This window comes from Urocampus carinirostris, chromosome 2 (assembly GCF_059441175.1).
Source record: "Urocampus carinirostris isolate Australia breed hairy pipefish chromosome 2, RoL_Ucar_1.0, whole genome shotgun sequence".
NCBI classification, from domain to species: Eukaryota; Metazoa; Chordata; class Actinopteri; order Syngnathiformes; family Syngnathidae; genus Urocampus; species Urocampus carinirostris.
Window position 1 is genome coordinate 51,196,409 of NC_142350.1, and position 26,718 is coordinate 51,223,126.

Genomic DNA, 26,718 nt, shown 5'->3' on the forward strand with positions numbered 1-26,718 from the left:
TACATAAACAAACACGTTTGAAAAAATGAATATGGTTTAAGATTATTTAGTATTTTGCAAGGGAAAATACGACAGTTTGTAAGGGCATGGAGCCGTGGAGGTTGACAGGTATGCTAAAATAACGTCAGTGTGAAATTTATATTTTATTTCTAATGCAAAGCACCAACCAGTTCTTAAAAATAACCATAAAAACATCAATTGTTGTTTGCAAAAGCCTCTGTTTGTGTCGCTGGCAGTCTCCCTGGCTACAGCAAACAACTTCCCCGGTTGTTAAGATGCACAGAAAAGATAAAACAAACTGCAAATCATGACAAAAGAAACATCTCACCTGTAGTTCCGATTTCCATTCATGAGGTCACTGCCCGGGTTACTTCCCGGATCCCACTTGTCATAAAAAAAAGCCTGATCCTCCTCCGTCCTCCCTCCCTTCAAGCCGGTGTCTCCCCGGGGCTCAGCGACGTCTTCCCCCAGCAGAACCTCAAACCCCGAACCTAAGTTAATCGGGGAGCTGTCAAACCTCACACCGACCCTCCGCCACCTCGTCTGCAACGTGTCCAGTCCCGGGTGTCGTCGTTAGCACCGAACCGCTCGTTAGCTCACTATAGCTTGGTTCTGAAAGATTTTTTTAAATTCAAAAAGTAGGTCAGCAGTCAATAAACGGTCACATTTGGGTTCAACGGTCCATTAAAGCCGAAGCGGCGGTTCGGGGTGGGATTTGGAACCGTGTCACGCGTAATTACACGTCGGAGAACCGTGCTAACGTTAGCCGGCTAGCTCGCTCGCGACGAGGCGGTTACTTTTCCGAAGGGGGAAAAACAGCGGAAAGGGTACTTTCGCAGAGGGAAATTATACACGCAACGCCGGTGTCGTCGTCTTCGACAGCTTTGGTGTCCGAAATAAAAAGGAAAATGTAAAATTAAACAGCTGTCAAGTCCTCGTTGAGCGCCGAGAGTTGAAGATTTTTCCCCCTTCCGAGGATGACAGATGAAGTGTGAGGCTGGCAGGCTGGCCGGGGATCTCTCCAAGGCGAGCCTGCTAAATATGGGCATATGGAGCTCTGCGTCGGTGACCTCATGAATGTAGCTCCTCCCCCTGTGGGTCCTGTAAGGGTGCTGTTACCTCGGCGATGCTGTCAATTTGACATCATGTAGTCTTCTTATGTATGTCTTTCAATATGAAAGCTAAAAGTAATGCAATGCGTATTGTATGACGTGATACTCAAAATTTCCGAACAAAAAAGGAAGAAGAGGAGAAAGAAAAGGAAGATGAGGATAAACAGAAAGATGAACCAGGAAGAAAAAGAATATGAGAAAGAACAGGAGGAAAAAGAGTAAAAAAAGGCAGAAGGGGGAGAGAAGGAAGTTAGACGAGTAGGAATAGTTAGAAGCAAGGAATAAGAAGAGAAAGATTAAGAAAAGGAAGAAAAATATGAAGCACGAAAATGAAAATAAACATGAAAAACAAGAGGAACAAAAGGAGACAGAAGAGGAGAAAGGAAGAAAAGGGTGAAGAGGAAAAAGGAAGAAAGGGGTGGAGAGGAAGAACAGCTAAAATAGGAGGAATAATTAGAGGCAAAAGGAGAGGAAGAAGAGGTATAGAAGAGGAGATAGATGAGGAAAATTAAGAGGAAGAAAAACAAAACAGTGCAGAACAGGAGGAAAAATAGTTAGAAGAGGAATCGTTAAGAGGAAGAGAAAGCTGAAAAAAGAACAGAAATTTGAACAGAAACAAAGAACAGGAAGGAGGGAGAAGTGAAGAAAGAGGAAAAAGGTGGTAGATAAACAAGAGAAAGAGTAAAGGGAAAATAGCATAACATTTTATATATTGGTTTTTATTTTACAACATGCACATTTTACAATTTAAGTCTTATTTCACCACTTATGATTTAAGAAGTTTACATGAATATCTTGAATAAGCATATAAGAAATTTAAAAATAATTTTCCTGAGGTATTTTAGAGAAAAAAATATGACGTAACGTCGTAATTTTTCAATGATATATAATATCTTTTGAAATCTGCATAATTTAAAAAAGAATAAAGGACAATTATTTAAATGGTACCAAAATAAAGTAATTGCACATGAGAAAATGATAAATAACTTAACCTCCACATTTTATGAAAATAATGTTACATCCATCCATCCGTCCATTATCTGCAGCGCTTATCCTCAGTAGGATTGCGGGGGTACTGGAGCCCATACCAGCTATCTTCGGGCAGTGGGCAGGGGACACCCTAAACTGGTTGCCATCCAATCGCAGGGCACACAGGGACAGACCATTTGCTCGCTCATTCACACCTAGAGACAATTGGACCGGCCAATTAACCTGACATGCATGTTTTTGGAATGTGGGAGGAAACCCACGCAAGCATGGGGAGAACATGCCAACTCCACACAGGAGGTTCGATCTCATGACCTCAGAACTGTGCCGCACATGCGCTAAACACTACGCCGCCATGCTGCCTAATAATGTTACATAGTTTAGACAAATACAATAACTGTCCTGTATCTATAATTTCATCCATCCCCATATAACCAAATAACCAAAATGTCACAGGCATTTTTATCTGCAGGCCACAAATCTTGAAGGACAATTTGTTAAACGTTACGATGAATTGCTCCACATGCGTGCAAAAAGACATACAACGGCTTATTTAAAAAACAAATTTATTTTCTTCTTAAAAAATAACCCTCCCCACAGAGTTTCCGTTACTACTATCACATACAATTTTTCTAACGCTTCCGTGTCCTTTCATTCCAAATCAATCGGGAAGTGCTATGACAAAGACCGTTTTTGATCAGTGGCTTCGATATTGCTTAGTCAGGTAGCGAGGCTGCCGGCTGTCATCCAAACATTCCCTCCCATTCCGGGCCGCTACCGTTCGCCTGCCCGTCCCCCCTCCTACAAGGTGCTTTGTGGCTTCAGTGAGAGAGAACTGCATCTGGTTTCGTATCATTTTTGTATGGAGTTGAGAGGGGCGACGGACGAGACGGCAGGAGAATATTGGCGCCCCACCCTGAAAACTGTTACAAGGCCTGGCGAGTGGTGAGCCCAAAATACATAACGGGTTACTATCATATATTTATATGTACAAATCACTTTCGACACAATGACAGGTCAGTAAAACGATGTACAAAGGCTTTTTTTCAATACGAGTTCATAAATGTGATTTTAAAGCCCCACAAACGCATTTGAAGGGGTGACCAAAGTGGTATTTGGACTAAAGACTCTTTCACACAGCTTTCCAGTAAATCAAAAACAAAACGAAACATTTCTTTAACAGGGATTGTAGAAGTATACAGGGTTGGTACACCTTCTTCATGGTCAAATTCAAGCACTTTTTAGGGACTTTCGATGCCAGTGTTTCAAATTCTCCAGTACCATGAAAAGACAAAATCTGTTTTAAATCATTAATTTTCCAGCGCCACAATTATATCTGCGATTTACATATGTAATATTTAAACCTGCGCGTGTATTTATAAAAACATACGATTTTTAGAAATTTTGAGAAAATCTCTAATATATTTGTTTTTGAGAATCTCTATACAGGTGTTGGGTAAAAAAATTATATAGCTTAAATTTTCAGTTGCAGGAAGTTCTTCCCATTTCAATTCATCACTGGGAATCACGATATTATTTTTTTCGTGGCACATCATTAATGTCCATAGATGATACGTAATCCTTGCACTAATACACATTTCATATTGCCCTGTTTAGGTGTAGCATGTAGCAGTACTGTAGAGGGCAAACTAATGCCAACTGCAGTTAATCACGACAAATTCAATGGCAAAGAGATGCCACTAGAGAGCAGTGTTGGTGTCATTTTTAAGCAGACTTGTTGAGAAACATGACAACAACTTACAAGCACTTCACCCAAAATTTAAGCACTTTTCAACCCTTGAAAACACAACATTTAAATTTAAGCATTTTTAAGGATTTCAAGCATCTGTACGATCCCCGCTTCAAATATGATATTAATTTCAAAAGTTAGGGAGCAGGGAGAATAAAGAAGGAAAAATACAACAAAGTAGTTATAATTTGACTTGAGCTACAAGTAATCTTGTTTACAATCAAAAAATAATATCATTGGAAACGGAACATTGACTTTCTGGAGCCATTTGAATGAATCGTTAACATGCCAAGAGACAAACGAATAATGTTGTTTCAATAGTGAGTAATCTGATTACAAGGGCAGCGCAAGACGGCCTCTTTACACAAATAGATGTTGTTTATGCATTTAACTTTATGACGTTCAATAAAGAATGATTTCGCTCATATAACTCACCAAATTCAACAAGGTTCAATGCTTGTTTGATCAGAAAAAGAGAGCTCCATTGCTGTGTCTTTTGTGTTTACCTGGTGGCTTTCCAGAAGCATAGCCTTACACTATATATGGATGTCTGCAACTGTAGCATTTTTCCAAGAGGACAGAAATTTATACAGAAATGTTTCAGAAAAATCAATCAATACGCATGAGGGTTTTTAGCGAGTAAGACTGAGTTTGTGTGTATCATTAATTTATGTACTAGAAATCCCACAGTGCCTTGCAGCATTAAAATAACTGCACAAGCAATTAGATTACTCAAATGCGTGTACATGCACGAGTAATCGGAAAACCCAAGAACTAACCCTACTATAGACATGGGAATACTCCCAGTCAACGACATTTATCGAATTATTGTGCCTCACATGATCTGAATACTAGCAATATTCTGTTTCCAATCAGATTATTGCCTGCATGTAAAACATACAAAATGAATTACAAACTAAAACAAAAAAGGATATTCAGGCCACATTGATGATACTGCTTTCCACATTCTGGATTGAAAAAACAATAGGCCTAGCGCTTCAGGTTGTCCATATAAAAAGTAACAACATGAAATGCACAGAGGAAAGTTGGGAATATGAAGAAAACCTAAAATAAGTACAATTTTCTATTTCTGGAAGTAGTATCACACTGCAAAAATTAACATTTTGCCACAAAGGTAGAATATTTATCAAATTTGAAGTATTCTTTTTCTTATTCTGAGGTATTTTGTCTTGTTTGGCCAACAAAATAACTTTTTTTTTACTTAAGGCTATGGAGTTTTTTCCAATTGTGGGTTGAAAATATGTCTTAAAATTAGCAAATTTGCACACCATCTGCTGGATAATATCCTTTTGATTATCCAAAGGCAGATATGAGGAAAAATAGGATACCATATCTTAAAATAATAAAATAATATATTTAAAATTAACAAAACGCTATGCAATGGGGTAAGAATTCTATTATGTTGCAGTGCAGATCCATTACATAAGAAGACAAGAGTGCAGAAAAGTGCTACTTTATCTGTTTCTTCGCTAAGTAATTTGCCACTATACAACTTTATCAGAGAAAATAAAAACATCTGAAAAGCCATAAAGCGGTGTGAAAGGGTATTTGGTCCCCACAGAAAAGTCACAATACTCAAACGATTCAGTGGAAATAAAAAAATTGTTTTTTTTCCTGTAACTATTTCACAATCGAGGCAAACAGGCAGCGGCGAGCAAAAATAAGGCCCACCGTACAAAGAAAATAAGGTGGCTCAGATACTCCAGTTTTACAACTTGTTACATGCATCGTTATTATTTTCATCACCATTATTATCATCATCATAGTTAAAAAGGCAGGGTGTTTTAGTGGTCGCAACCCCCTTACCCGTGCCTTCCATGCACACGGAGCACCAAGGGGAAATTGGCTGACACGCACAAAAATATAAGAAATAAAAAGCAGGATTTCCCAAAATAAGTCTCTAATTTTGTCTTCCACCGTGAAACACCGACCAACAAATCTCTTCTTTTTGTTTGTACAGTAGACCCCCGGGATAATGCAACCCTGCTTTATGACGTTTAGGAATGAAATGGGGTTTTTTGTCCCCCATGAGGTTACTTTCAACACTATATGACATCAACAACTACTAAATTTGTGTGACCAAAAACTTGTGGTGTTTGTGCATATGATGAAATACGCCTCTAAGATGCAGGATTCTAATCGGTTGACGTCATAAAAAATGCTGGTTTAATTTTGGTTTGCATCACTGCATAATGCAAATGCCGATATGTCATTGGCTGAATTAAGTCTCAGTTTAGGATCTCGTCTGCTTTGTAAAGGCTTTGTGTGCGATATTTTTTATTACCTGCGAGCAAAGCGAGGGTTGTGATAATATTTTTGTTTGGGGTCTAAGTATGTATTAAATGTCTCTGTCTGTCTGTCTGTCTGTGTACAAAAGAAAAGGGGGAAAAAATTTAGAAAATGACCATGATTTATTTGCTATGTGTCCCTAAGCTTGCAGTGATGCTAAAGGGAGAAGCAAAAGCATGAGGACAATAATAACGAAGCTTAGGATGAATTGCTCCCCTCACTAAGTTGGATGGCAATAACCAACTAACGACTGGGACTTGTGTAAAATAAGGAGGCAATAAAAGCAAAGAAAATCTTTTAAGGGCATCTCAAGCCTCGCCAAGTGAGAGTTTTAAAATCTATTTTGTTTTTAGAACAGATTAATATAATATCTCGGAGGTCTACGGTATCCCTTTTTGAAAATTGAAATGGCTCAAACCACCCCTTACTTGTGGTTTATTTTTAAGGCTCTGGAGATTTTTGGTTGGTATGATCATGATAGACAAGTGTACCAACAAATTCCATGCTGCTGAGTAAAACACTAACAACTACATCATTAATGATGTTCAACTGTGACTTTTGGGAAACCCTGCGCCAATGATCAAGAAGCAATAAAGGTGACGACTGCAAACTGATGAGGAGCGTTGAGAAAGAAGTGCATTTTCAAGAGGGATCGTCTCAAGTGTGCTTCTGCTGTCCAGGCGGTGAGGTAAGAGCTAATGCGATTAGACAAGTGTGCGAGATCTTTTTTTTCTTTCTATAAGATGAGGCCATTTGGAAGTCATAAAAAAAATAAATCAATAAGTCAAATAAAACTCAAAAAAAGTGCCTGGTAAGGAGAGCATACAGACAAAAGAAATAAAAACGAGCTCCCTGTTAAGTGCCCCTTTTTCCATTGGTTGGTTGTTCTTTTTTGGCTGGTTAATAATGCTGGTTCAGGTGCATGGGGTGCAACAATCTTACGCGCCGAAGGTAGGGAACCTGCAGATTTGCCACTTTTGTAAATTTAGGCAAAAATGGTTCCCCGCCCCTGGCTCTACACAATGGTCCCTCTATTATTGTATGTTGAGAAGCCCTCTAAAGGCTCTAAAATATGCTACGCCCGCTTAGGGAAGAAAAATGAAAGACAACATGCGGGAACCTAAAAGCTAAACGCTAAGTGCTACTGTAGCTTAAGCAAAAACAAAAAGGAATAATGTTATTTGTAAAAAACAAAACAAAAGGAGCTAAAGAATACCCAATCCTTGTGATTTTGGAACACTGGCTTTAGGACTTGGGTTCTAGAGGCAGCATTGTGGGCCGCCAACTTTTCTCCCTATTGCATACTTACTTGCATGTCTGAAGGTAGTACACAATATTACATGATAAGACCAAAGAAAACAATAATACATTTCTTAACCTTTTGAGTGCATGAGGCTGGGGGGTGTTTTGAAGATCGGATCGATGCTGCAGGCTGGCTGTGGCAGATGAGTAGTGGGCAGTCACAATGGGATTAAGGGAAGGGGATGAGGTGGTTGAAGTGGTGGGTGTCTTGCTACACGGCTCAGGCGAAGTACATGGTCCTCAGGGTGTCGTGGTGGATCTGAACCGCTTTGGCTAGCGCCTGGGGGTCCCGGCCGTTACTCTGGCCTGACACGTGGCTGCCCTCTCCGCTGCAAGCAGAAGCATATAGACTAATTGTGACAGTCTGATTTAAGCTTCATTAGTAGGTATGGCGCTAGTGCAGCATTATGTTTGCATGAGCGAATATGCATGTCAAACGTATGGACTGCGGTCAGGATCCAGCCTTTTGGATTTTTTAATACGAACCACTATAAATTTCTCAAATCAAAAAAAGAAGCCAGTCTTTAGGTAATTTCTATCATAAGCATTTTTTTAATGCAAACCAAATGCTCTCTCAGGCCAGTAGAAGGTAGTGTTGAGTTTGTACAGAATAGTGAATTGGTTCAGGTGTAAAACTGCATTAACTCGACTGCGTACCAGTCAACCTCAACCAATTGCTACTCGTAATAATAATTGCAATTACACTAATTTAGAGGTTAATAAACCTTACAAACATAATGCGGCACCTATTTATTCACAGCAAGACAGAGTTTGTAGAATAAAAACAAAGCATTTGTGTAAAGCGTGAAAACACTTGATTGAGCATAACATTTGCCAGTGTACAGAGACAATATTAGCTATCTATAATCCAAATTGGAACCGAAATGGGCAAGAGATCGGTCTAGACATGACCAAATTCAAGTACTTTTTAATGACTTTCAAAAGCCTTTTTTTTTTTATTTTCTGCAGTACCGCTAAAAGAAAAAAAATCTGGTGTGACTCGTGTATTGCGCAGTGCCACAAATATTCTGAGATTTACATATGATGTTTAATCTTGCGTGTGCATTTATCAAGACATATAATTTTTAGATCTTCACTAAATCGCAGGTATATTTGTTTTTCAGATCTCTCCCTATATAGGTGTTGGGTGAAAATGACTGTAATGTAATTTTTAGCTTACATTTTCAGTTGCAGAAAGTTATTTCCATTACAATGAATTTACCACTGGGAAACACTACCTGATACGTAATGCTTGCACTACTACACATTTCATAGTGCCCTTTGTAGCATGCACATGTACTGTTGGGCGCCACCCGTAGGGGGTGATGCCACTTCTTCCCTACAAACCAATGCCAACTGCAGTTTATCACGGGAATGTAATGGCAAAGCCACCAGAGAGCGATGCCATTGCAATTTTTAATCAGACTTGACGAGAAACATGGCAACAATTTCAAGCATTTACAAGCACTTCACCCAAAACACAAAATTCTAATTCAATTATTTTCAAGGATTTCAAGCACCCATAAGAAACCTGTATATAATACAGGCCTGGACATTAAAAATCTGGAAAAAATAAATAGAATTATAAGTTTAAAAAAAACATTGTGTCCATTTATATCGATTTTATCCGACATTTATGTTCCCAACCTGTCATGCTCTTTGTCCACAAGATGGTAGCGTGCACGGAAGGCAACGAGGCGGGCGTAGTACGCCGGCGCGGGGATGGAAACGGAGCGGGTGCAGCGTACGTAAGTGTGGCACAACTGGTAGGTGAGGATCTGCAACTCGTCGGCCGTGAAACGATTGTCATCCCACAAGACATAATAATGCGACGGCCGGCTTGTACCCTGGAAATCGTAAAAAAAAAGGGAACCAAATACAGCAATGGATCCCATCAAACCTTGCTGCCATGCTTCATACCTGTATGCCTGCGTGGCTACAAAGGTAGAAGTCAAACTCAAATGGGTGCGTGATGCTGGTGTCCACTGTAGTACCCGCTGGTATATTCCCACTTTTTCCAATCTGATAAAAAAAAAAAAAGTGGTAAACGGTGCAATCGCGGCAATAATTAAAAATATGACTTTCAAATAGGAAAAAAGGAGTACAGACGCTCCCGTACTTATGAACATTCGAGTTACGAAAAAACGGTATCGTTTTCAGGGATGTCTAAAAATATCCAGACATTGCTGTAAGTTAGATTTTGTATTGTGCAGCTTTTTCCAGGTACAGAACAGTACTGTAGTGCTTCTTTCCGCCGCTACAGATGTGTGGCACTGTGAGAGGTCACCCAGCATCCACCGACTTTCTCTTTTTTTTTAGTTGTTATAGTTTAATATCTCGTGCATCCATTCAATATGGTCGGTGTAAAGTGTAAAGAGGCAAGCTGTTTCTTTTGAAATGAAAGTGGAATAAGAAAGCTTGATACGGTTGAGAAAATGGTTGGATCGCTTTTTTTCGGCCACTTTCTACCACAGAGGAGGAAGTCGCCAAACTCTTAAAGCTCATCTTTAAAAAGTAAGTTAAACTTATCTTTATTCATCTTTATAAAGCATATTATTTTATGAAATGTTTATTTTTTAGTACAAAACAATGAAGGTTACTTATACAAGCCTTAAACATATTTGTATAAACCTTAAACATACATCCCATACTAAATATAGCACTGAAGCAACTTACGAACTGATTCAACCTATGAACGATCGTCCGGAAGTACGGCAGCATCTGTATAAGTCTCTTAGAGTTATTATTAGCTGGAGACCCCAAAGAAATAGCATACAATCCAAATTGGGAAAGAATATTGCAGTTATGAGTAGAAGCAGCTATATATATTTGATTAAAAAACCTTCACATAATGTGATTTTGCCTTGTTTAAGTTATTGTATAGATATTTTGGGAAATACAAGAGCAATATAGAATCACTCATTTTATTACAGAAAAAAAGCTGTCCAAACTGTTTTCAGGTTAAGGACAATATTTTGCAGTATTTTCTAGGTTTTGGTAGGCCCAGTTTAGTAGTTTGATCTGATGTTATTGCCCATTCACTGTTAAAACTATAATTTTGGATTTCTATTTTATTCATTTCAAAGCAGTATGACAATTGAGGCAAGCATATATTTATTCATAGCCCTCACTTTAGTTTTGCGATTTTTGTGTGGTATTTGTTTAGACTAAAGATGCATTTATTCAACTGTTAAAATAAACAAACACATTTATTGTCAAACATCAAAATATTTTTTTGTGAATAAATGTGCAGTGTACAGAAAAGATCTCCTATCATCCGTAATTATAATTTTAGGGTATGCGAAATATGTAGGCTGAATGATAAGCATACTACTTAAAAACAAAGCTAAATAGTTCCCGTTGACATTTTTTAACTGATCCGGCCCAAATGAAAACATGAATTCTTGATACGGCCCCCAAGCCTAACTGAGTTTGATATGCTTAATTTAAATGATGAATTTATAAATGTCACCATCAATTAAAAGAAACATTTACGATAAGTATGTAAGATAGGTATATTGAAGAAAAGTGTCACCGCGACTGGATGGTTAGCACGTCCGCGGCACAGTTCAGAGGTCATGGGATTGAATCATCCTGTGCAGAGATTGCATGTTCTCCCCGTGGTGGCAAAGGTTTCCACCGGGCACTGCGGTTTCCTCCCAAATTCCAAAAACGTTCATGTCAGGTTAATTGGCTGGTCCAAATTGTCCCTAGGTGTGAATGACCGAGTGAGTTGTCTGTCCCTGTGTGCCCTGCGACTGGCTGGTAACCAGTTCAGGGTGTCCCCTGCCCACAGCCAAAAGATAGCTGGGATGGGCTCCAGCACCCCTGTGACCCTACTGAGGATAAGCGGTGCAGATAATGGATGAATGGATGGATATTAAAGAAGTAGCTCAGGAGGTAGAGCGATCGTCTTAGGATTAAGGGATCCCAGTTCGAATCCCGGCTTGTCCGGGTTACATGTCGAAGTGTCCTTGGGTAAGACACTGAACCCCCAATACCCCCAATAAGCAGGTTAGCGCCTTACATGGCTGCACAGATCACGGCCGCTATTGGGAAATGTGAAGCACAATGTAAAGCGCTTTGGGAAGTCATTGACTTGAAAAGCGCTATATAAATGCAGATCATTTCATTTCATTTCATTTCAATATTCTTAGGGTATTATATGTTGTGTGAGTCAATAGTGATACTACTGTATTGTGTTATGTCCAGTTCTATCAAGTTTGAAATATCCTTTATTTGTTTTCCAATTTTCCCGTGTGGGCTATGGTGCTGTTTTCTTGTTTTGATTTTGAATATGTCCTTCCTGCAAGAAAACAATGGAATAAATCTAGGAAGGTAAAAGCTTTCGCTTTAGCCTACTCCCTTTGGGCACATTTATTGTATAATTGTAGTGTACAGCTGTTTTTGTGCAATTTGTTATGGTACTCTTTAGTAATCGGTGATTGATCTTTTTTGTGATGTGTCACAAAAATGAAACATACTCTTTCAGACTTATCAGCACAGAAGAGGCGTGTGTGATGGCGTTTTTGCACCACAATGTAGGTAATTCCCGGCTGGTAGTCCTTCTCCAGCTTGATGCACGCATCCCTAATGGCCAGCAGCTCATAGTGAAGAATCTAAAGTAAACATGCCACATTTTTTTTTTATTTAATGAGAACATATCACAAAAGTTAGCAACCGTGGACTGTCTCAACCTGCGGCAGCTGTCCTTCAGGAACGCCGTCCCTGTAGAAGATAATCCTGGTGGGCTTGAAGCGGGTGGATTTGTAAAACTGGATGAGAAGTTCGCGCACCATGTAAGACAGATCCTCAATGATTTCCTGTCGGGGACGTTGCACACGCACGGTGGCGCAGTAACGGCTCGGGTGAGCATCCATGCTGCCTACCACCTGGTTAGCAAGGGAGAGCGTTAGCGCCTCGTAGTGGAGAAAATAGGGAAGAACAAGTGAAAACGTTATACGGTATATATGAGGGCTTTGTTTGATTTAAAATTGATATATGGGCAAGCATAAATAAGAATAAATTTGATTTACTAGACACTTCCTACTTTTCCTCTCAATTTGAAAATGATCAAATTGAACTTAATTTAATTATTCAATGATTTTCAAAATATAGATTTCAAGTTCCTTTAATTAGATTTTTTTGGGGCATCGTCAATTTAATTACCTTTAAATACATGTTTTTTTTAATTTACAGGTTTGATATGGAGGAATAAAATTGATCACAATCATTCTGTTTATTGATCAATTAGAAATGTCATGTGTTTTGTTTTCATTTTTGATTAAACAGGAATGGAGACAGATATTAAGTATTTGAAAAATGATGTAACCAACCAATAATTCAACAAAACAAAACAAATATTATATGTAGCAATAAAATATATTTTAATAAATAGTATACATTCATCTCAATGTATCAAAACAAATAGTTGTATTGTGCATGTTGCTTATGTGAACAACATCATCTAATTAACACAATTAAATCCCCTCCAAAATTTCCAAAAATAGGTAAATATTATTTTTATTTTACTCAATTAAGGTTTTCAGACAATAAAATTTAGTAACATTTCTTAAAGAAGCTGTATGGAATTTGGAACTTTTTTACTTGCTGGCGCCATCTCTGGCTTAGAACACAATTGCAGCCCCAATCAACTCATTCATGATGCACGTGCAAGTACGTGCATTTCTTAGACGCGCTCGAAAAAAAACTCTTGTTCATCTTTCTTGAGGTTTGGGTTAGCCCTTGGACTCTACATAAAGCAGTCGTTTTCTTACTTTCACCATTTTCATGCTACGCTTACAAATAGGCTTGGGTGATAAAACGCCAACAGTAATTATCATAACATGATTTTTGCCAAAATAAATAATAAAATCGTTCGATTAAAGGCGATAATTTAAACTAACTACACCACCCGAACACTGGATGAAATAAAGGCGCTAATGCAATGAAAACGCAAGTTTCAGACCAACATTCAAGAGGCAAAGAATGTGACAAGGTCTAGCCAATCATTTTACAAGAATAGCAGTAGAGAGGAAAGGGACACAACACTATCAAAGTAAGTAATAAGATTTAACAGCAACATTAAAGATTGATACAGTGGACAGACTGATTTTCTGGCCTGTAACTTTTAAACTAATGGCTGTTTCATTTGTTTATTTGCAACCTTTCTGAAACTGAAGGTTGTCCTTTGTCTGTTCATTTTGTTAACATTGTCAGACATGTTGGGAAAATTAACATTAGTTTCAGTAGTTATTATTTTTTAGGTGGGTTGCAGATTACGTGCAATGTTGTGCGTTTTGATGACTTTATTTTGTGAACTTTGAATTACTCATTTTTAAAACGCTGTGTAGAAGTTTGTCACCATGCGTCTTTGTTCTGACAATAAAATTTGGTTAAAGCAGCATCTGGTCTTGTCAACTTTTACTCAGGGGCAAAAATTACATCGAAGTGAAAGAAAGAAATAGGATAATTATAATGATAATTATCGATGTTGACTGATTAAAAATATTTTATCGTCATTTTTGTCATGTTCCTTGGGCCTGATTACAAATGTAAAAAAAAAAAAAATGACTCTCCAGCACTCCCCCCCACACAACTCATTCTACCTAAAGTGTTCCGCCCCGAACAGCTTTGCTGAAAGTAAGATGCAAGCAGATAAGCGCAGTGGGAAATAAAGCTAAACCGTTTTTTTAATTCAGTTGGGCATTGTTGATACATACTTTGTGGAGAAAATGTTTAACTTAAACCTTTTAAGGACACCTCAAACGATAAACGCCACCTTAAATGTATGTCATGCAAAATTAGTGTTAATTATTGCGAAGTGTGTCAATCAAATCCAATTTAATAAACACATTTAATCAACCATGTTGCACAGTAAATGCATTGCATATGCTTGTCGTCGATCGAGACCGTTTATCTCCACGCAAATCATTTTGGAGCTTTCTCTTTTTTGTTCTTTTCCTGCTCCCTCGTGGCACTCACCCGCCTAAACGTGTGATCCAAGCATCTGTCAAGATTGCTTAGCAACAGGGCAACCAATAGCAGCATGGCTGAGATCAGCCGTGTAGAGAGGGCTTGACGTCATCTCAATTTTTCAACGTGACTCAGTTTGATGAGGCATTTGTTACCTTTATCCTCTAATGACACCTACCTACATGTATGAGTGCACTGATTCTACAAACAACTGGCACTAAATGTTTTCTTTTGCAGACTACTAGTTCTAAAAGACATATCTCACGTTTTTATGGATGAAAACTATGGAAATGAGTGGGTGTGTTTTAAAGCTCACGGGGCAAGGATTTTTTTTTTGGGGGGGGGGCGTGTTAAAAGCTCGTTATTCACTTGACAATGTTCAAGCAAGTTGGCAAGCATAACTGGGATAAAATCTGGGTTGTCATTAGTACAGAGTGCTTCCAAACTTACAGAATAGTGATGGAGCCTGTAGATGAGACTATTCCCCATCTCCCGAAAATAGAAGTCGTGACATCCCAAAAATGCAACATTAAAAGCTTAATGTTTCTTATCAAGTTCCTGCGATATTTATAACTGCCACTAGATATCAGTATTGTTCGATAAATCAAAAATCATGGCCAGAATAGCTCAAACCACAGGCGCACTTGCCAGACCTAAACTCATCTGGAGGGACAAGAACATAGCAGTGAAATCAAAGCTCAGATTCATGCTTCCTCTACGTTTGCGAGACATAGACTCTCACAGCAAAACTGTAAAAGAATATCAAGGCCCTGGAGATGTGATGCTCCTGGAAATGTCTAGGATTTCGCTACATAGCCCATGAAACAAATAAAATGGCTTAACCCCATCAGAGGGCACATCGGACGACTGTGCACAGACGAAAACTGCACATCACCAGATCATCAGGGCTGGCCAAGATAATTCTCCAGGGCAGGAGGATGAAAAGAAAGAAAAAGAACTGTGCTGCCAACATCAAGGAAATTGACTGGTGCAAACATTGCCATGACCCAAACGCAGGCAAGGAACAGTCAGCAGTGGAAAAAGCTGTCCAGGGTTGCGTCCTCAAGTGGTGCCCTGATGACCCGGGCAGTCAAGGGATCCGTGAACCGTGATAGTTTAATAAACTTTCGTTGACACTTACGGCAGTGATGGAGGGTTTCTTGCCATCCCCAGCAGGAGGATGTGTTACATCAGCTCCGAGAAAGATAACTGGCTGCTGGAAGACGGCAGACCTGAGAGAGCAAAGAAATGACATTAACAAGGTAATTTGATAAATTTAGAATTTAGAAGTTTCAGGAATAGGATAGATATGAAACATAATGGGCTACCTTTGGTGTGGTACCAGTATGTTGTTGATGCCCCCTAGCTTGACGTTGATCTTAAGACAAAGGTTTGAGAGGGTCTGAGGGGATGTCTTCACCACATTCTTCACCTGGACGCATTGAGTGGCCATTCCCAGCAGAGTGTCTCCCACACGCTTCACTTCAGCTACATAAAAAGATACAGTCATTTTCTTTGGCTCCCTTGAGAGCTACGACATCATCTTCATACCATAGACGGGAGTTTTTCCAGGCAAGATGACAATGATAAGCTGCAGCCCGGAGTAGGTGTTCTTCAGGTGTCTAAACATGGGCTCCACGCTGTCTGCTCCCTGGGCGTACTTGCAGAAGCACGGCTGGCCCTGGATAGGCATGCCGGCGTCCTTAGAAATTTTGCGCAATTGGTCTGTGAAGTTCCTTTGAGGACAAAGGGATCATTGATGAGATATTTTGTCCTCTTCTGGTCTGAGAGCACAGTAGACTTTTGGAATATGGTGTCCCTTCATACAATGTCAACACTTTATGGTGTGGAATATGATGTTTTTTTCGGGCCATCTTTATGGCCTTTTCCCCACTGTACAACATCAACAAAAAGGTATTTTGCGTACCAAAAAAACATGGAATTAAAACTTTGAGGTGTTCGTGCGTGTGGCCATTTACGTTTCTAAAATGCCTGTCTGCTATTGTTTGACGTCATAAAACTGGTGGTCTGAAATTGGTTTGTGTCAAGGCATCATGTAAATGCTGAAATGCTTTTGGCTAAACTACCTCCCACAATACTTCTCTCTTTCCTCATTTACTTAAGAAAATTGGGTTTTCTGTAAAGACTTTACGAGTTGGTGATACAATACTGTACTTTTTGTATTTTATATTTTTTCTCTATGGGTCCAGGTCTTGAAGTGATGCTAAAAGCAAAAGCAAAAAAACATGATAGTCATCGAAACGAAGCCTGTGATTATTAAAACATACGAAGAAGGCACACAAATCTCTACCATAGCTGAGTTGCATGGACTATTATAAAAAATAATAAAATAAAGCAAGGACATCTTCTTAGGGCATGACAACCCTCGCAAGTGGAAGTTTTAAAACATGTTACATTTTTAATACCCTTTGCATCCACCCATTACTCCACTGTGCCAGGTTAACCACGTCATACCAAAGATAAATAAACTGTCATTTTTTCTTTACATAAATATTAATTTATAATGTTATTTAATCATTTGCACATTAGGGATATAACTGGCCTAGATATATATTTTGTTATTTCCATGTTTTTATCTGGGGTAAGCAGGGTTTTAAAAGGCCGTTGCTATTGCTAACTACCATAGGTTTCCACCCCGCACTTTACGGCAATTTTACTTTGCAATCCCCATCTCAGAATCAAATCATGTCGTATCACAGGGGTCTAGAATAAAATGTGGTTATGCTAACATTTCCAACTTACTTCAACACTTCTTCTCTACATTGCTTCTGTGGGGCAAAGCATGCAATGGCCCACACTTTGATTTCGATGCCGTTGTAGAACTGCTTCCCCCGCATGTCCCACACGCCCTGATTGGGGGTGGCAATGGCTCGGTTCTGCGACAGGACACGGACAAAACAAATCACTGTAAAGTTTTCAGATTCAGAGTCATACGCTAGGTTGTTGTGGTTAAAATATTTACCCGTCCTCCGTACTGCAGAATTGGGGCTGGAAGAACTCTACCCGTCACCTCCGCCATATCGTCCTTCACTTTGATGCCAAATTCTTGAATGTATGGGTCAAGGTTGAAGTTGGCATTTTTCATCTGCAAGAAGGAAGCAAAACTGAATTGACATCGGAACATCAGATAAAAAATAAATTATTTTTAAAAAGAATTCCCAAGGCCTTGTCACAATAGGGATGTCAGTTTAGGCCTGCCGACTACTTATTAGTGGCATGTGCATAGAATAAGACTTTGCAGTTAAAGAGTGTTTTGTGAAACACATCCCATTGATAAATATACCAAGACAGGAGAACCTTAAAGAGGGTCAGCAATGCAGGTCAGAAAATCATCAGCTTCTCTCTGCCCTCTTAAGGACAGTGAGCTACCTCAGCAGACAACATTATCAAGGTTTCCACTCATTCCGGCCACCACTTTTTTGTCTCAGACACCACAAGTCCCAACAAGTTAGGGACTAACAGGCTCAAAAAGGGTCCCTAATTAAACGCCATCAACGCCCTAATCAAGCCCACAAAACTGATAAAATATATTGCCAAAGTTTAGAAAAATAGGTTTATTCTTATTTTCGCACTATGTTGCTGCTAAATAGCACTGCAATAGTTTATGATGCACTTACAAACTAGGCCAGTCTACAAGCTCTACCTGGTAAATATTGCCCATCTTCCTTAAAATTATTTTTAACCTTCTTTTGTTACTTATAAGTCTTTTATTAAAGGATTTTCCAGGAGTGACATGTCTAGTCTTGTTGTGAACAATGTACACTATGTTTTAATTAATGACAATGAAGACTATTCTAATTCTACAAATTCAAGTTAATTATTTGCAATTTTCTAAATACAGACGCTCCCCTACTAACAACAATACAACTTAGGAAAAACGGTAGATATGAACATTTTTCACGGGATGTCAAAAAATGTCAGGATATTGCTGTAAGTTAGATTTTGTATAGTGTGCACCTTTTTCCGAGTACAGGACATTACTGTAGTGCTTCTTTCCGCCGCTACCGGCGTTTGGCGCTGTGAGAGGTCACCCAGCATCCACCGACTTTCTCTTCCTGTCAGAGTCTCAATTCGTGTGTAAACATACTGTACTGTGTCTCTAGCGTGCTAAGAACTTTGACGTTTTTATTGTTTAATATCTCATGCATCCATTCAATACGGTTGGTGTAAAGTGTAAAAAAGAGGCAAGCCGTTTTTTTTTTTTAAATGAAAGTGGAATAAGAAAGCTTGATGCAGTTGAGAAAATGGTCAAATCGTTTTTTTCAGCCACTTTTTACCTCGGCGGAGGACCCCTTGAAGCTCATCTTCAAAAAGCAAGTTAAACTTGACTGTATTTATTTATATAGAGCATATTATATTATGAAATGTTTATTCTTTAGTACAAAAAAATACAGATAACTTATACAAGCCTTAAACATACTTATATAAACGTTAAACATACAAAATATAGCACTGGAACAACTTTCGAACAACTTAAGAACTTAGAAACGATCAGCCGGAGCCTATCTTGTTCGTAAGTAGGGCAGCGTCTGTACCCTTTTTCAATGAAGTTCTTTATTTCTACTAACCGTATAGAAAACTTCTTGAATTTATGTTAACATTTGTAAAACTACAATTAATCAAACTATATAAAATTTGAGTGGCCATAGTATTTTTCAGTGTTTCCCTAAGTAGACCTTTGGTCACCTCAGTTTCACATTTGCTACTAAATTATGAACTCATCAGGCAATTATATTTCTTTCACGATGCAGATTTTTACTAGATTTTGCAGGAACGGATAGCTTTTTAACTCACCAGCCTACTGATCTCTTCCTGTCTATCAGGCGCTGAGCGAGCAGTGGCTTTGATCATGGTGGACGTCTGATTATCCGTCAGCTTCTTGATGCATCTTTGGCCCGCTACAATGTTACACACCTGTCAAGTTTTTAGGAGTGAGGTTTTAAAATCTACTTGGTAAGGGGACACATTACTGTTTGATACACTTCCTCACCTCTAGCGGCAGGTAGGTGTGCTTTTGCTCCTGGCCCACCTGCAGGCAGGGCAAGTGGGGGTATTTTAGCTGCAGGTTGTACTTCTGCTTGAAGTACTGGGCAACAGTGCATTCAACAGTCTGTCCGCTTTCAAGCTGGAGTGGGAACCTGCAAGGAATCAAACCATTGTCACTAGAAGTATTTTGTGAAGAGCAAGGGAGTGTGATCAAAATAAAGGTGCACAGCAGTACATATTTATAGAGAACCAAAACTACCAAAATCAAAAAACGAAATACAAAACAAAAACACAACCTTAATTCTGAAATTAAATACTATTGATATAAATCAAATAAGGTGTTGGAGCGGCAGTAGCTCAGGAGGTAGAGCGCTCGTCTTGGGATCAAGGGATCCCAGTTCGAATCCCGGCTTGTCCGTGTTACATGTTGAAGTGTCCTTGGGTAAGACACTGAACCCCCAATAAGCAGGTTAGCATCTTACATGGCTGCAAGACAAGGTCGCTATTGGGAAATGTGAAGCACACTGTAAAGCTCTTTGGGAAGTCATTGACTTGAAAAGCGCTATATAAATGCAGATCATTTCATCATTTCATTTCATTTTAAATAATTCAATAAATGTAAACATATAAACATAAAAAGTAAACACAAACCAAATATCAGTCACACATAGAGGTCCATCAACTTGCAGGTCAAATCAACCAATAGGCGACGGGTTCAACACACTTAGGACCGCCCCCTCATTTGTATGACATTTAATGCAGACAGATCTGCAGCATTAAGTAAAGACACATGAGAGCAAAGTTTTTGTTTTTACTGCTTTATTTATTTATCCTTATATTGATGTTCTTGTCTACATTTATTTGTATGCAAATTCTGAAAAAACATTTTATTTATTTTTTAATTTTGGTAGTTTTGGTTCTCCATAATTATTAGCAAAAATTAATGCAGCTCTTCAAGTGGATCTGTCTAAATGGAGCAGGTGGATGACTACAAAAGATGACCTCATTTGGTCAGTGTTATGAACATGACTCTAATGGATACATAGTTGCAGTGAGGTACGGCATGAATCATCTTCATCATAGTCATCATTATCAAAAGGGCACTTACGTCTGATGGCTGGCAGGACGTCGAGTGACATTGCATACGCGGTACTTCCTCTTCATTTGCCCACAGTGGGTCACTTCCACCTTAAGGCCTGGTTGAAATGAGGTACAGACAAAACCTGACAGTACTGGATATTTACGATTTCTTTTGCCTCATTTAGGGGAGAAAATCTACCTTTGATCTCCTTGGTGAAGCGAACCCGTTGCGAGTCGGTGAGTGTTTTGGGCTGTTCGTCAATGTTGCGGATGTCCAAAACTTCGCACATAAACTCGATGACAGGCTGGGCTTTGTAAAAGGCAGTGGCGGATACTGGAAGGAGCCAGAGAAAGCGAGACAGTGATTTTTTTTTTATTCTCTTTATCGGTCAAAATTTTGTCAATTACCATCAATGTTGAGCATCATCTTCCACATGGCAGGCCGCACTGACTGGTGAAAACCAAACCACACCTCCCGGCCACCGCCCAAAGGGTGGTAATAACCCTCAGGTGGGGAGAAGAATGAGCGGCCTACTGGAGTGTACCTGAATGAAGCAGTTGGCGACAAAAAGAATCAATAAAGCATGTTAGTGCGTCAGTAAAAGAAGAATAATAATTCATTTGGTCCGAGCATGAAGTCCTAACTTATTATGTTGCTACATGGTAGATCACGATCATTTTTGGGGGGAGGGGTAGGGGATTCTAACAGAGACTAGCGCAAGACATGAAAATGATAAAAGAAAAAGAGACGCCAGTAGCTTTGTAAGAACAGAACACAGCATTGATTACTTTTTGGGGCAAGACATAAGTTTGAGACAACAAAAAAGTTACATTTATTACAACCATAGTTAGTAATTAATACTGCCCAGAAAATAATTGGCATCTTTCTGCCCAGTCGAACATTGTCGGCTTACAATACTGCAACAGAACCAACAAAATTATTAAGTAATTCTTTCTGACCCTGGCCATCACTTGTTTGACGTTTTGCTCTAGATAGGTGTTACAGGGCCCTTAAAACAAGGATTAAGAGGTTCAGGAACAGTTTATTCCCTGGGGCCATCACCACCCTACACAAACGCGCTAGACTGAAAGATGTATATCTTGCAAGGTTTGCTTAAAAATAGGTATTGTACAGAGCGGGTATTCAGATTTATTTGCTTCTGAGCGCTATTGCACTTATCTGTCTTTATTATATGTTTATCTAGAATATCCTGTAGTGCTATTGTCTAATTTTGTTGTAAATACCATCAATTACAATAAAGACTATTCTCTTTTATTTTGACTTCACATAAGAAAATACATTTTCAATGATATAAACAACATTTCTAACAAATATGTTTAAGGTCTATATTATTCACACTCTATTTGTTGTTTTTTAATATACAGTGGGTTTGGAATACTGTTATAACCTTTTTGTAAAAGCAAAAATGTAAATTACAAAACTTGTATGGAATTGTGTTACTATTTACTGCAGGGGATCAAAAAAAGAAATCAAAAATGATTGAAACATAGTATAGATTAATTTCAAAGAAACGCCCCAGTTTTCGTTGGCGGGGCCAAAGCCACTCTTAAGCCTTAAAGACAATCAACAAGTCAAGTCAAGTCATGTTTATTTGTACAGCCCTTAATCACAAAGAGTCTCAAAGGGCTGCACAGATCAAAGACCATTGCAAACTATTATTAGACTATTATGACACCTTCCCCTCATCTAAAACCTACAACACCAGAAACGTTCAAGCTTAATGGATTAAAAGGATGACAACTACTTGCTTGTCATAAATTAAATGCAAAACATAAACTCGTGTCCCAACTTGAAGGCTGTAAACAATTCACATTTTACAAAGAGTACAATATTAACTTCAGGGATTACCACAATACAAGGTCAATGACATACCTCATAGAGGCCAAGTGGCGCATGGCCACATCAAGAGCTTGCACGGAATCGAGGGGCACCTGCAGCCGTCCACTGACTAGTGTCTCCTGCAAGAGGCGCCACGACACCTTGGCCAGCCAACGGATGGACACCTTAAAGATTCGGTCCTTGCCCTCACCTGGGATGGTGACTTCAAAATCCACCTGGAGGCAAACATGTCCAACAATGTATGTCAGTTTTAAAGATGTGATACCCTTTCAAGAGTTCCATTTTTAAATGAAACAAAAATAAAATGTATCATACAGCAGACCAAGCTCTACACCTTCTGCAAGGTCCCTGAGGGTGCATGGGAGTTTGCCCATCCAGTCTACATGTGTTTTGTGGACTTCTAGAAGGCATTCGGCCATGCTCTTTGTGGAGCCCTGTGGAGGGTGCTTCTGAAATATGGGGTAACGGACAGTTTTATCTGGGCTGTTTGGTCGCCCATATGACCGGTGCCATATTTTTGTTAGCATTGCCGGAGGTTAGTCAGGTTCATTGCCAGTTAGAGTTGGACTCTGCCAAAGCTGCCTTTTGACACCCATTCTGTTCATAATCTTGGAAATTATTCCAAAGTTTGTGTGTTCAAAATTTGACAGCAAATAAATATTGGCTCCAAATATTGGTTATCAGCATCCTCTTAATACTAATAATTAGTATCGGCCCTGAAAAACTCATATTGGTCGATCCCTAGTTCCTACCCTCACATAAGATCACAAACTATGGGTCATGACCGAAAAAATGTACTATGTACCTAACCCCGTATGTCCCTTTTTTAAGTGATCCTTACTTTTGATTTTCTGCCTTCGTTTGGCATCTACGTGCAAAGTCTATACTTTGGGAGTTTAGTCTAGTTAAATGGTCTGCAGTGTGCGGCCCGCGAGCATCAGGTAGCCCCTTAAAAAACTCTGAGTAGCTTGGGGAACAATTCTGAAAATAGCTCACCAAAAATGTTTTGGCGAAATTTGATTTCCAATTGGTTTGAGAAATCATTTACAGGATCAGTGTCTAAAAACAGGGTCAGTTGTTCCAAAATTCTATTTAAATTAGCCTGTATATTATGTATGTCAATAAGTGCTCTTATATAACGCAGATGCTTTGGTGTATGACAGAGTCTCTTTTACCACTACTATTAATTACAAACTGGTAATATCATAATAACATAGTTATAACATGATAAATTATTTTAGAAATGCATATGAAATTACTAGATCTCGGCTTAAAAGGGTTGATGACCCCCTCATCCAGTTTATTGAATATACCAACCAAGGTGATCTTGACTTTTTATTTATTGTGATGTTTTATGGCAACAAATTCAACTATGATACCTTCTCACTGCCAATTGGCAGCGCCAACACTGTGTAGATGTTCTTCTTGCCGTCATACACGGGCTTGCGGTCACCAAAGAGCTGCGGCTTGAAGTGCTGCACCATGTATTCGACCACCTCCCTATGACCAGGAGAAAAAAAACATTACCACATAGCAGCAATGATGCTCCATCAGTTAAAGCCATCCCTATTGGTGGAATAATCGATTGTACGTGATGCAGCTGTCATGGTCTAAGAGGCAGGGGGGTTGGACCGGAGAAGAAGCAGGAAGGGGCGTGTTTGCAAGCCAAATTTTTCAATACCAAAAAGGGGGAAGGGTGTAGGTCAAAGGGCATGATCTTTGGATAGCTTTTGGATAGCCTTTTTGAAACTCTCCAGTCAAGAGCAAACGAAGCTCAAAGCTTTGCTGAACTTTTAAAAGGAAGACCTCAAGTTTAGGGAGGTGGGTTGTTTTTTTATTTTGCAAGCTTAACGTTTAGCATTGATACAAAGAAAAATAAGCTTCTGTTCTCTGCTGAAATAATGAGTGAAAAAAAATTTGAAAAAATATCTACCTTTTGTGGACATCCAAATCTAGTCTTTATCATTTAGCATGTTAAGGAATGTAAATACTGTATCCGGTCCAATCTAATATTTTGAGAACCCAAAACCTGACTTTTGCCTTAACTGTCTTGACAATCAAAATTTAAAATCCATCCATCCATCATCTGCACCTTTCATTCTAACGAGAGTTGCGGGGGTTGGGGGTGCTGGAGCCAATCCCAGCTATCTTGGGGCAGTGGGCAGGGGACACCCTGAACTGGTCGCCAGACAGTCACAGGGCACACCGAGTCAGACCACTTATCACTCATTCACACCTAGGGACAATTTGGACCTGCCAATTAACCTGCCATGGAAAGAGCACACGCAAACTCTGCACAGAGACGCAAGTAGCTGGAATTGAACCCAGGATCTGTACGCTAACCACTCAGCTGCTGTAAAGCCCGAAAAATGAAATTATATATGATAATCAAAAATAAATGAGTTTTAAAAAAATACGACTAAAGTAATAATAATTATAATACAATTTTTTTAAAAGAGTATGTATTGTTTGGGGGTGGCATGGCAGCTGAGTGGTTAGCACGTCCGCGGCACAGTTCTGAGGTCATGGGTTCAAATTCAGATACCAGCCTTCCTGTTCATAGTTTGCATGTTCTCCCCGTGCTTGAGTGAGTTTCCTACGAACACTCCGATTTCCTCCCACCTTCCAAATACATGCATATCAGGTGAATTGGCCGGTCCAAATAGTCCCAAGGTGTGAATGAGCGAGTGAGTTGTCTGTCTCTGTGCTCTGCGACTGTCTGGCACCAGTTTGGGGTGTCCCCTGCCCACTGCCCGAAAATAGCTGGGGAGGGCTCCAGCACCCCGGCAGCCCTACTGAGGATAAGCGGTGCAGACAATGGACAGATGTATATCTGGTCCACATAAATGTGTTGAGAACCCAAAACTTGACTTTTCTCAGTCTTAACTAAAACAAAAAGAAAATACATATAATACCGTAAATTCCGGACTATAAGCCGCTACCTTTATCCCAAATGTTCAGCCCTGCGGCTTATTCAGATAAGCGGCCAATTTATGGAATTTTTCTAACGGCCACCAGCGGCGCTTGAGTATAAAAGGTAAGATTAAGACCAGTAGAATATGGGCACCAAGAAAGACTGCAACCTCTAAGTTTATGCATACATTGTCTGTAAAGGAAAGGTACATCCGATAGTGAGGAAGACGCCCTTGATGGCGATAGTTATGAGGAGGAAGTTGAGGACGATCTTCCATGAATTTCACAATTACGGGATGCTTTTTTTTAACAGGCACGTTTGATACATTGCGAGCGTGATCCTACTAGTGTGGTGGTACCTTTCAAAGGCACGGTTTGGGATGAAAGTTATATTATTATTATTATTAAAGCTTTGAAAACTCTCTAGGTGTAGCGTCTTTCTTCGTAAATATGTGTAACCATGTATAATATGTATTTGCAACTGTATATTTTTGTAATGTATTTATTTTAGAGATTTATTCTGTTATGTGTTCTACGGCCGAATCAAAAAGAAGGGGCGGAGCACACGCGGGCTGATGGGAATTGGGGTAAAGCTGAGTTACCGGTAGATCTGTCTGTTGTCGCAGCGGACAATAGTGTTTATATATTTTTCCCACCCTTAACTTTGGAAATATACATTTTGTTTCCTTTGATTACTTTCAACGGGACCCGGACTTTACAAGTCTGCATCATACGTTAATTACGGGTATCATTTTCTATTTATGATGCCAACTGCGATTCTAGAATTGTGTACTATCTATTGTCGAGAAGGGTTGTTCAAACCTCACACTGTTTGTTTGCTGTTATTAGTGTCAATAAATTAGTTCAAACCAAAAAAATGCAGTTACAATCGTGGAGCTTACAGCCTGGTCTGGGTTAAACTTGAGATTGTGTCACAAGTCTTAATTACAGCCTGGTCTGGGTTAAACTTGAGATTGTGTCACAAGTTTTAATGCGGGCGCACGCGGCTTGTGTAAGAACAAAAGTAGCAGATCGCCTAAAAAATGGTGGGTGCGGCTTATAATCAGGTGCGCTCTATAGTCCGGAATTTACGGTAGTTACAATTATATGAATTAGAAAAATGAGACCAAAAATGTAAATACATATTAATAACCTATTTTTAGAAAGGATTGTATCCGGCCTGAACCCGGACTATATTCTTAAATGTCTCGACTAAAATAAAGATACAAATAAAAAATGAAAACAAAATAATTAAAAAAAAAAATACATTTGGGAATAAGTATATGTAAAATAAAAAATACAATAACAATTTGAAATAATAAGAAAATATTATATTTGCTCCACACCAAGACTTTTACCTCAGCTGCCTTGAATTAAAATAATGATGATGATGATAAAAATAATCATTATGAATTAAAAAA

The 26,718-nt window shown here is 39.1% G+C and overlaps 2 protein-coding genes across 2 annotated transcripts in view; both read right to left on the reverse strand.

Annotated features, from left to right (window-relative positions):
* The window catches only part of ago3a (argonaute RISC catalytic component 3a), a 52,405-nt gene extending 51,390 nt beyond the window's left edge, over positions 1–1,015 (reverse strand). Inside the window, exon 1 of the mRNA XM_088327029.1 lies at positions 329–1,015. Coding sequence (XP_088183155.1) covers positions 329–347 — 19 coding nt within the window. The 5' untranslated portion in view covers positions 348–1,015. The remainder of the gene's footprint in view (positions 1–328) is intronic.
* Positions 1,016–2,648: 1,633 nt separating this feature from the next.
* The window catches only part of ago1 (argonaute RISC component 1), a 37,057-nt gene continuing 12,987 nt past the window's right edge, over positions 2,649–26,718 (reverse strand). The window contains exons 3-19 of the mRNA XM_088327030.1: positions 23,764–23,884; positions 22,418–22,599; positions 20,932–21,068; positions 20,723–20,857; positions 20,552–20,639; positions 19,448–19,595; positions 19,252–19,371; positions 17,420–17,542; positions 17,200–17,333; positions 15,988–16,172; positions 15,765–15,924; positions 15,578–15,668; positions 12,159–12,353; positions 11,946–12,080; positions 9,382–9,483; positions 9,109–9,308; positions 2,649–7,790 (exon numbers count right to left, since the gene is read on the reverse strand). Of these exons, the coding sequence (XP_088183156.1) occupies positions 7,682–7,790; positions 9,109–9,308; positions 9,382–9,483; positions 11,946–12,080; positions 12,159–12,353; positions 15,578–15,668; positions 15,765–15,924; positions 15,988–16,172; positions 17,200–17,333; positions 17,420–17,542; positions 19,252–19,371; positions 19,448–19,595; positions 20,552–20,639; positions 20,723–20,857; positions 20,932–21,068; positions 22,418–22,599; positions 23,764–23,884 (2,365 nt within the window). The 3' untranslated portion in view covers positions 2,649–7,681. The remainder of the gene's footprint in view (positions 7,791–9,108; positions 9,309–9,381; positions 9,484–11,945; positions 12,081–12,158; positions 12,354–15,577; positions 15,669–15,764; positions 15,925–15,987; positions 16,173–17,199; positions 17,334–17,419; positions 17,543–19,251; positions 19,372–19,447; positions 19,596–20,551; positions 20,640–20,722; positions 20,858–20,931; positions 21,069–22,417; positions 22,600–23,763; positions 23,885–26,718) is intronic.